At 32.4% G+C, this 11537-nt stretch overlaps 1 protein-coding gene across 1 annotated transcript in view; it reads left to right on the top strand.

Moving 5' to 3' along the window:
- Positions 1 to 1798: 1798 nt before the first annotated feature.
- piezo2b (piezo-type mechanosensitive ion channel component 2b) overlaps positions 1799 to 11537 on the top strand; it is a 94864-nt gene continuing 85125 nt past the window's right edge. The window contains 2 exon segments of the mRNA XM_016497079.1: positions 1799 to 1879; positions 8915 to 9010. Coding sequence (XP_016352565.1) covers positions 1816 to 1879; positions 8915 to 9010 — 160 coding nt within the window. The 5' untranslated portion in view covers positions 1799 to 1815.

The raw sequence follows: 11537 nt of genomic DNA, 5'->3' as shown, positions 1-11537 counted from the left end.
TACTAGACCTTTGGTTATAAAACAACATGGATGGTTAGTACAGTGTTAAAAAAATTGTTTTAAGAGAGAAGCAACCAACAGAAAGATGGTTATTTTAAAGCAACTAACATTTTGTCTGATGTTATTATGATCGATACAATCAATTTATGATTTATGAATAATTTGAGCACATTTTTATGATTTTAAAATTTAAGTCTTTTAATAATAACTTTTTTTTGTCCAAACGGGAGCTTCAGTTGTTATCTAGCCCACTTATCTGTTACTTATTCATTTCTGTCCAGCTTTGGGTCTTTTAAAGTCTTCATAAACCTGAAAGTCATTATTAATTCAAATAATTTCTTTATTTTACTGCTTGTTTTCACTAATTCACATATTTTAATCAGTGTCATTCACTGACATTTGATTAGTGACCTACTGTAGAAACAGAACACAGTCTATTGAAATATGTTTCTTCTTGTTTTTTTTTTACTCTAGGTTCGGGCCATTCCCGAGCTCAGAGCCCTTCCCCGGACAGCACGCCAAATATGCATTACCATACTTCAGCAAATTATATGTAAGCGTGAACTCGTGAAATATATGTTCGTTGAAAATTATGTTTTAATTTAGGTCACTTATAATGATTGAAGTGAGCAAATCCAGCCACATCATGAATAAATCTGAGTAAACTGTAATTGTCAAATCAGTTCTTTTCATGCATGACTTTTCATGCATTTCACAATGTGATGCAAAAGTGGAAAAGTGATTTTATTTAAGATTAGTCTTTGCTGAAAAGAGCAGCATTTATTTGAAATGGGAATGTTTGTTACATTATAAATGTCTTCAGTGTCACTTTTGATCAATTTAATGCCTCCTTGCAGAAGAAAAGTATTAATAAAAAAAAAACTTACCAACCCTATACTTGTGATGCTCTGACAATCAAATTTGAGGACTGATTTTTAAACTGAAAAATTGATATGTGTTACCCTTTTTTTTCTTAAGTTGAAAAATTCTCCTCGGTTCCATTCTGTCTTTAACTTTTTAACCTTTTTGGGGTGAAATGATATGCGTCAAATGATTGTATATAGGCCTATATGGCTATCAATCCATTTATGCGACTGGCTTATATTATTTCCCAGTTGACTTAGTCAGCTAAAGAAAAGAGTACATGACTGTGATAAAATCTTTTCTAGAAGCCCCGTTGTTGTAATGGTGATGAGTTCCTAGTAAAACAGCAGTCAAATGGAGCGTCCCTCAGGGTTCGCAGGCCCCGCCCCCCGCGGCCGCTGATTGGACCGGCTCTCCATCACTCAGGAAAGGGCGTTTGTCATTGACCGGAATGCCTGTGGCTTTTCAGAGCAGCTGTGTGGAGATGGAAGCGAGGAAGTCATCAAGCCCACCTTCTACATGAGTGACTTTAGGTGATTAAGGGACGGTTTATTTAGCCTTAAAGAACTTGAATCAGTTTCATTCGCTTTGGTCCACAGGATACGAAGTGATTTTGATATCTTTTCCAGGATTCACGCGGTTTTTCGGACGCATTCCGTGTGCGCTCTGGCGCAGAGGCGCCGCTGGAGAGCCTGATGCGCGCTGGAGAAAACCGGGACTTTGCGCAAACGAATGCCACATCTTCACATCATCATGAGTTAGATTAAACACTTCCACCCACTCGAGACACACATAAAGCACTTTTTTAGACAAAGGGAGTCCTTAACTGGAAGATTTCATTCAGGACGCATGGAGGATCCGGTGTAAAGGCGCTCGAAGGATGCTGTCCCGTCCCGGGTTCAGGACATCTGGCTGCTGGATGCTGCAGTTTGTCCTTCACATCTGAGAGCGATGGCTTCTGAGGTGGTGTGTGGTCTGATCTTCAGAGTGCTGTTGCCAGTGTGTCTGGCGGCAGGTAAGCGTTGATTTGATCCCGTTCAGGGTTTCGCATCTTCAGTGTGGAGATGCGCAGTTTCTGCGTTACGCGGCAGGTGCGGATCATCGTGAAGCTCTTGATCTGTCAAATACTGTTTGAATTTAAGTAGAATGTAGATACGAAGTCACACGTTTATATAAACTGACTTTTGATAAAGAATTTAGAAGTTTGTGTGCGCAGGAGGGCGCACTGCTCATCGTTATCACTGTAGTATATTTGTCATTTCGTAATTTTCCCGTATTCTTCCATTTACAAACTCGTATAAATTACATATATTTGATTAGTCTTTGAACTCTGGGTTCAAATATTTACAAGAATAAATATTTACAATTGCTGATAAAACAATTGTCACATTGCTAGTAAATTTCGCAAGGAAACAGCAAGTAACACATTGTGAAATTTCGAAGTAGAAAAACTGAAGTAGTATTTTCTTTCTAATACGTACTCCATTAATCTTTGTCTTATTCATAACTTCGAAATATCACTTATTTATTTATTTTTTTGCACTGAAGGATAAACCGGGGCTAGTTGTCACACTTTGAATTCTATCGTGTATTTTTACAGAAAAGTCCTTAAAGAGACAATAATAGATTTGAAGTGTGTTGTGGAAAATATATTGTAAATTGTAGTGTGCATTTTTTTTATTCATTAATTTAATTTTGAATTTCTGTGACAAAACAAGAAGACATTTTCAACAACAGCTGTATTTAAAATCTATTTTTGAGGGCTTTTCTGTAAAATATACATATATATCACATACTGATAAAAAATGTATAGCCTGAATGCACTGTAAGTCACTTTGGATAAAAGCGTCTGCTAAATGCATAAATTTAATTTAATTTAAAATTTAAAATATAAACAGTAAACTGATTATGAAACACAAAACAATTCATGAAACAAAGCTTAAAAGGTTTTAAGGCATTGCTTGGTTCAGAAATTGTAATTAATGTGAAAAAAAAAAAGTTATTTTTGAGGATAAGATTCACAAAATATCTTAATTTTTGGAAGTGTTTGAAACAAACGTACACAACCACTGCTACCAAAAAACTAATTTGTATAATTGGACTTTTGGGACTCAAAACCTGAAACGGTCTAATGTACATTTCCATTTTCCACTGCATTATTTTATTTACTTTATTTCACTGAAGTGACATTTTAGAGAGAAATAGCAAAATATAACATTTTGCAAATATCACAATAATGAACACATTTTTTATTTTGCTATTAAATGTTTTATTGTGTTTAATAACATGCATCCGTCATGTTTTAAGACAGTAATACCATTTTTGTCAGACAGCTTTATGCCTGGACTTTGTTTTAATGTCATCTAATGTAAAACATGCATGCTAAATGATTGTAATCTATATTTTCCTGTGGTTTTCCTTGTGGCTGGTTAATTATTCTGTGGGGTGTATCTGATAACGAGTGTTTGATCACAGGGGATGAGTTGATGTCATAGATTATTGACAGAGTAATTCATGAAACCCCTCCAAGTGTTTTAAGGAGACATTCGACACCACTGACATCTGCATAAAACAATGATTTATTTTTATTTATTTATTTTTTAATTCTGTATGATTCCATTCAGGCCTGACCATTTATAGTAATAATTAATAACACATTTTCTCTTTTTTTTCTCTATTTGTGACATTATTAAACACTTGCTCTGTTCCCATCTGTATATTCTTGACAGCTGGGACTTATGCATTATTGTAAATTGCAATTCTAATAAACAAATATCAGTACTAATAAAAAATAAATAAAGTGTATTATTAGTGTATCGAGCAGGTTTAGTAATTTTAGTATCAAGTGAAATTAGTCTCGTCTAAATAGCTGAAATAAAATAAAATACATATTTTATACTTGTTTCAAGTAATGCTTTTTATGGTTTTAGTTAAGTATAATAACCCTGAGTCATTTTTGCCATTTTTACTTTTTTTATTTTTTATTATTATAAATGTTTTTCAGTTTTAGTTATTTTCATACATCAAGTGAAATGAAAACAAAAAATTAGAATTTTTTTCATCTTAAGTGATACTTTTTATGGTTTTAGTTAACTATAATAACCCTGGGTCATTTAGTCATTTTATTTTTTAATGTCTATAGTGTTTGTACATTTTTTTTTTTCAGTTTTACTTATTGTAGTACATTAAGTTAAATGAAAATAGAAATATTGCCTTGGCAACTAGCTGGAATAAAAGAAGTTTTTTTTTTTCAAGAAATTATAGCAATTTTGTTGTATGTAGAGCCACCTGTACAATAGTGCCGGGTTTAGTTTTTGACAGTTATACGATTATGGTTCATTTACACTCAACAACAATTTTGAAAGCCTATCTCCGATTTTTTTTTATACTGTTGGTACTTACTGTTGCTTTTACAATCATGAAATGAATCTAGAAGCTTTGCAGTCTCTGTTTAAGGGTCTTAATCAGATCGGTGGTTGCCCACAATTAATCCATATTCACATTTCCTCTTATTTCTATATAATTAACCCTCAGAAATGCACACACACACTTTCTGCTTGTCTCTCAGTAGGATTCCTCCTATAGGTAGATAAGGTCCACTCTATAAGATGGTAATTTATCTGTTGACAGCCTAAGTCCTTTCGGCCTTCTTTCCTCCAAACGCAATTGCCAAGCCGTGGAGCATCTCCATTAATCGGTGGAAAGTCGTTTTAACCGCATGAATTAATAATGTGGCATCAGTGGAGAGAAGAATTGGCTGCCCATTATCGTAAACACACCTTTAATATTTGATGATTTTATTTTTTGGGTTGAAGTAGTACTGCGCAAAGGTCATCCGCTCAGGACGGACAGGGGCGCTGAATGTTCATGTTGAGACGTGAGCAGGTTTTGAGACGTTTGAGAGACTGTGTTGTTATAGTGTTATTGGACTTTGTCAGCTTCTGACGGATGTCTGTCTGTATGAAAGAGTAATCACAAAGGAGATGTTTCTTCTAGACAGCAGCAAGATTAAATGGAGAGCAGATTGAGTCTCAGATGCTTATGTTTCTCTTGATTAGAGGTGTTTGAGGAATCTAATTCGTACAAGAGTATTTTTGTTAAAGCACTTATATTAATTTATCTGTACAGAAATGTGTTATTTCAGCTGCAAATGAATGAGTAGTTGATTTTATCACAATAGCCTCATTTTAACACACGTAATATAAAATATTGTGGGCATTCTTTCAAAAACAGTGTGTTTTAATGTTTATGCATTTGTGTTGCCCAACCTCTTAGACTTTCACTTTAATATCATTATAGTAAAATACACATTTTGTTTTTCTGAATTGAGGGATGAGCGTAATTTTAGTGTAATTGAAATACGATTATAGTATTTTATTAATATTTTGAATTAGTTTTTATTTTTATATTTTTTAAATGTTAGTCATTTTGTTGTGCTCTTGAAATTTGTATTCATTTTTTTTTATGTCTGTTGTTTGTATTTATTTTTTTTATTTCCGTTTTAGTTATTTTAGTACAGCAAGTTAAATTAAAATAAAAATGAAAAATGTTGCCTTGCCTCCTAGCTGAAATAAAATTTATTTTAAACATATTTTATTTTAAGTAATGAAAGTTGTTGTTGTTGTTATTATTATTTTGTGTGTTTTTGTCATTATTTATTTTTTAATGTGGCTATATAGTTTTTATTCATTTTTATTTCAGTTTTAGTTTTATAAACTAAAGTGGTATTTTAGTACAAGTTCAATTAAAATGACATTTTTTAGTTAGCTATAATAACCCTGGGGCATTTAGTAGTTTTGTTGTGTGTTTTTGTAATTTTATTATTATTATTTTAATATGCCAATGTCATTTTTAGTTATTTTAGTACATCAAGTTAAATTAAAATGATAAGAAATGTTAAAAACAAAATATAAAATGTGTCCTTTTTAAATATTTTATTTTAGTTAAAGTTTATTTTATTTTAAATAATGAAAGTTTCTTATTTATTTTTATTTTATTACATTTTAATGGTTTTCGTTAACTATAATAACACTGAGTTTATTTCTGTTGTTCCTCCAGAAGCGTCTGTGGTTTAATTGTGAAAATGTAAAGTGTTCTTCACCTGCTGTCAGTCTGAGCTCTTCTGAAAAGGCTTTCAGTTCTTCAGAAACATCAATTATTTGTAAGCTGGATGATGGTTTGAGCGCGGTCAGTGTGGTTTCGCTTCTGTCTCTGAAGGAAAGAGGTGACTGAAGCTTTGAGAAGGAATTAAGCTGTGATTCTGGTGTAGCCGCATTTTTATTATCATCTCAAGTTAACCGTCCATGTCAGAACTAGAAGTGTCATGTTAAAAGGAAAAGATGGGATTAGATGTATTTGTATGTGCGGTGCAGTGCTGTATGTGATGAATTAGGAAAGAGAGGGAACCATAAATGTCCAACTATTGGTAAAAATACAATATTTGACACAATCTCTCTTTCTGAAGTGTGTTTGGGTGATGTTTCGACTTGACTGTTTCAGAAGAAGCTTCAGATTTCGGCCCGAGGATGGTGGATTAAAGTGGTGTGTTTTGCTCTGTCTTCACAGCGCTGAATGTGTGTGCTGTATTCTGTAAGATGGCCTCCATCTCTGTGTTTAGTGCTCCTACACTTATCTCTCTCTCGCACCGGTGTGCTGCCGTCAAACTCCACCAGCGGCACAGCTGTTTTTCTGTCAAAGGCCTCTGTTTAACACACTTCAAAAATGATCTGACCTCTGTTGCACAAAGTGGATTAATCAAATGCATGACTCTGTATACCATTAATTTTTAGGATGTACTAAATCCTACAAAATAATAAAAACTGTAGAGTTATATTTAAAGAATAAAAATGATTAAAAATGGCAATAACGGCCAACAAAATTACTGAACGTTTCACTAGAATTAAAAAAAATACACTGAAAAAAAGGTAAGTGGTTGCAAACAATTTATTTTAGCTACATTTAAATAAACAAATTTAGTTGAAAGTTACTCAAGTAAATTTGTTTATTTTAAATGTAGCTAAAATAAATTGATTGCAACCACTTGCCTTAAAACAATTGAGTAAATTCAATTAATAATTTTTTTCAGTGTATATATAAAAAATTTATTCAAAACTATTAATGAAAAATAAAATAGCATGTTGATATTAAAATTACACTGACTCTCTTTTTAATAATTCATTAAATAGTTTATGTTTTTACAACAGGGTTGCTATACAGGTTTCTTTAGTTAATATTGAAAAGTTTCCATAACTTTTCAATATTAACTAAAGAACCCTGTATATATATATATATATGTATGTATGTGTGTGTGCCTGCATTATTATGGTGGTTGTCAGTATGTTAAACGTACAAAACAGATTTTAATAGCAGTGTGCATTGTTGAATTTACTGGTTTACATTCAAATTTTCTTGTTTGTAAATTACAGTTTTGTACTGTAAAATTTACAGTTTTTGGCCGTAAATGTGTTTACAGTTTTTCTGTATTTTTTACAAAATTATTCTGGCAACCACAGCTGCCAAAATTATTTTGTAAAAACTACAGAATTTATTTTACAGTGTGTTTATAATTTTCTATTTACATATGCATTTGGCAAATGTTTTTATCAAGAATAAATTGCATTGCATTCTGTTCATACAGTTTTTGTAATAAATAACACTTAAAACAGTTTAAACATTATTAAACATACAGTATTTTTGTTTGTGATTCTGCTTGTAATATATGTAAACAATAGGTTCCCATAAGTATTACATAATATAGTTTGGATGAAGTATTTGGTGTTTCCTCAGAAGTACTAAAACACTCGTTAATGGAATCATTAAGGCACTGGAATCGTTAACTGGCTCAGAATCGCAGCCAGAATCATTAAATTCCTTACGATTCCCATCCATATTCAGCACTAACTAGAGCACGTCTCCTAAGAGCCGTTAGACAAAACATCATTTTTATGTGAACATATTGAGATCACGATAAAATGATGCATTATAATGTCGGTCTGGGTTTGTACTGGGTTTTAATTAGATTTTAATATCAGCTTTCCATATTGTGCTCCAGTTTGCCAATGTGGTTCAATATTTAAGAGTCTTAAATTGCAGTGGAAAGTCCCTGTGGCCGTGATATCTGCACTTTAACTTCACTCTTTTATTGTCATTCTTGCTTTTTCTGTCAGAAATGTTTTTGTATAGTAAAGAATAGAGATATATTGGCTGTTGAACAATCTTAAAGCATCACTATGTAACTTTTGGCTCTCTAGCGCTTAATAAACAGAACTGCACACATCCCGCGGAAGAACATTCCAACCGGAGCTACTTCTCTAAGTTTATGTCTCAGTCGATTCACGCAGGTATGTGTTACTCCGCAGCGGTGACCAGGCTACAATAGTCCAAATATAAGTACTTGTTATAAGTGTACCGTAGTGATTCGGAATAAGACAAAAACGCAGTTTGGAAGATTAATTCATGATGTACTCGCTCATTATATACATTTTGCAAATTTTGAACACAGAAAAAGTTACATAGTGCTGCTTTAAACAGTATAATAGGTATTTTGGCAGTTTGTAAATGGTGATGTAATCATATTTTTGTCATCATTGGCCTCATTTCCAGAAAATAGGATGTAATTTCTGTCTGGTTCAGATGAGGTCTGCCGCTGAGCTCCATGTTTGTTAGTGAAATGAATGTATGATATTCACAGCATCAGCTCATAAAATGACAAACGCGCAAGATTAACAACAAGATGTTCAAATGCCATTACTCTCATCTAACTATTAACCTCGAGCGTGTCCCAACGGTTTTTATTTAGTCTTCTGAGCTTCTTTCTGTCCAGTGAGGAATAAAATTCATGGAAAGAGAGAATGAGAGCAAATAGACTGGAAACCTTAGGAAACTCTCCAAGTGTGTGTGTGTGTGTGTGTGTGTGTGTGTGTGGGGCACTGAATGATTTGTCAGATGCACAGACGGAGACTAAAGGTCTGCAAGGACGTTCATTTAAAGCCAATGTGTGATGGAATATAACTCTAGATTCCTCTAACATGTCAATATGTTCTCTCCGCAGCATGTCTGTTCAGGTACAATGGACTGTCCTTCATCTACCTCCTCTACCTCCTCCTCATCCCTCTGTTTCCCGAACCCTCCAGCATAACCATGCAAGGTGAGATTCAACACTGCAGCAGCACTAACTCTTCCCTAAGTGTCACAAATCCCACGCAGGAAGCGCATCCGTCACCTCCTGAAACCAGCTTTAGTGCCTCATGCAGAAAATCCAATGGAGCAGAAGCATTAACAAAACATTAATTGAGGCAACTACAGTCAGGAGACCCTGTAGATGGTGAGGAGGAACTTACTCATGCGCTTGCAGGAAGATCAAGATTTAGGATGCAGTGAAGGTGTGCTGATCATGCTGAATATTTGATGAGAACATTATGATAAATCTGTGTTAATCCGCCGAGGCGAGGAAGATTTAAGTTTTAGAGAAACTGATCGGTGTGATTTTTATTCCCTTAATAGAGTTGAGCTGTTGGCTTTGATGAGGCCAATATAAATGACAACATATTTAAATGTTTCTCTCACAGTCTTTCAAAGATCAAACCATTATTTAAATGTCACGGCATAATGTGCAGGGACTAATTTTATGCATCAATTATGTTACTGTCAATTTAATTAAAGCCACACTACCATTTAAAAGTTTGGGGTAATGCTGCATTTACTTGATTAAAAATACAGTAAAAACACAAATATTTTGAAATATTATTACAATTTAAAATAACTGTTTTCTACTTGAATATATGTTCAAATGTAATTTATTCCTGTGATGTGCAGCTGAATTTTCAGCATCATTACTCCAGTCTTCAGTGTCACATGATCCTTCAGAAATCATTCTAATATGCTGCTTTACTGCTCAAGAAACATTTCTGATTATTATCAGTGTTGAAAACTGTTGTGCTGCTTCATATTTTTGTGGAAACCGTGATACATTTTATTTTTCAGGATTAGTTGATGAATAGAAAGTTCAAAATAACAGCATTTATTTGAAATCGAAATCGTTTGTAACATTATAAATGTCTTGATCAATTTAATGCATCTTTGTTGAAGAAAGTATTAATTTCTCTAAAAAAAAAATCGTACTCTTTGAACAGTAGTGCATTTCAAATATTATCTAAATATTATCTCATTAGAGTGAATAATGACGTTGTTTTCTGAACATCTGATCCATTTCTGCTCTGTTCATGGCAGCAGTTTTGTGGAGGTGTGTTCGGATGTTTGTTTTCTGATTGTTAATTATGTATAAGAGTAGGTTTTCATGGAATAAGATGAAAGAGGAAGAGGACATGGACATTTTTAAATGGCCCACTTACACTCATCAATAGTTAAGCAGACCTGTACTCATAGTAAGAGCAATGCATTCTGGGCTTCGCACAGATTTATCAAACGCTCATTTGGATCCTAGTTTTGGGAATATGCAGATGTGAAACGTAGACTATAAAGAAACAATATAATGGATGCTAGTGTTTTGCAACGTTTTTGGGTTATGTAATTGCAAAACTGAAACGCCTGCAGGTGTCTGTGCATCATAATCAGCTGCTGTGTTTCAGTCAACATACAACAAGGTGGAAAAAGAGGTGTGTGCAAAAACATACAGATTCACACATGCACTTCTGTACTTTTGCTTTGTTTAACTCTGTCTCACTCTGGTCCAAAAATAATAATCATTTCATTGTCTTGTTAAATTGAGTTCACTTTTGCATCCTGGTCACATTACATTTCACATTTTAAGTGCAAGGGAAGTTATTTTTAGGTCTAAAGTATGCATAGAAAACTATAAAATTATTAATTTAATATACTTTTTTTATACTGTAATAAATGAATATATAATTTATATATTATAATGACATTTGATTTAATTATATATCTTTAATTATATATGTGCATTAAAAAAAAAAAATAATAATAATAATAATAATAATAAAAAATAAAAAATAAAAAAAGAGATAATGAGTTGAGTCGGGAAAACTGGAGCTCGCGTTGGTTTCATACCGATTACTTTAACAGAGAATATTTGTAAAATAAAAAATTATATATATATATATATATATATATATATATACATACATGTATATATATAGAGAGAGAGAGCAAATTAATGTAGAAAAACATGAAGATGATATATTTTAAATATTTGTTTAATGCCATTGTTTGTAAGTACTATGAATAGTATATAGTATCATACTGATACTAATGAAACTTTTAATACATTTTTGGGGATAAAATTAGTAATTATAGACCTTTATCGTTACAGTAAAATTTGTGCCATCATTTTAACATTTAAAAGGCCCAGATAGTTACAAAATATATATAAAAAAATGATAGCTTTTAATTTAGGTGAGCTTAAAATAATCATTGCATAAACCTATTATAATAAATGTCATATTTATCTGTGCCTTTAATATGATTGTATATAGTGCATATATTAATATAGTGATGTCTCTGTCAATATCAGCTTTCTGATAAGATATATTTTCCCCCCAAAAGTTTACGTTGCACATTCATTTTTTACAATAAATAAGAAAATTATTGTTTAAAAAAAGACATTAGAAGAGCTACTTCATAGAAGTGAAAAACAGATGCTGTGTAATATATATATATATATATATATATATATATATATATATATATTTTGA

The sequence above is a fragment of the Sinocyclocheilus anshuiensis genome, unplaced genomic scaffold (assembly GCF_001515605.1).
Source record: "Sinocyclocheilus anshuiensis isolate Anshui unplaced genomic scaffold, SAMN03320099.WGS_v1.1 scaffold217, whole genome shotgun sequence".
In the NCBI taxonomy this organism is placed as follows: domain Eukaryota; kingdom Metazoa; phylum Chordata; class Actinopteri; order Cypriniformes; family Cyprinidae; genus Sinocyclocheilus; species Sinocyclocheilus anshuiensis.
Note: the sequence above shows the minus strand (reverse complement) of the source record. Positions and strands in the feature narration are given on the sequence as shown.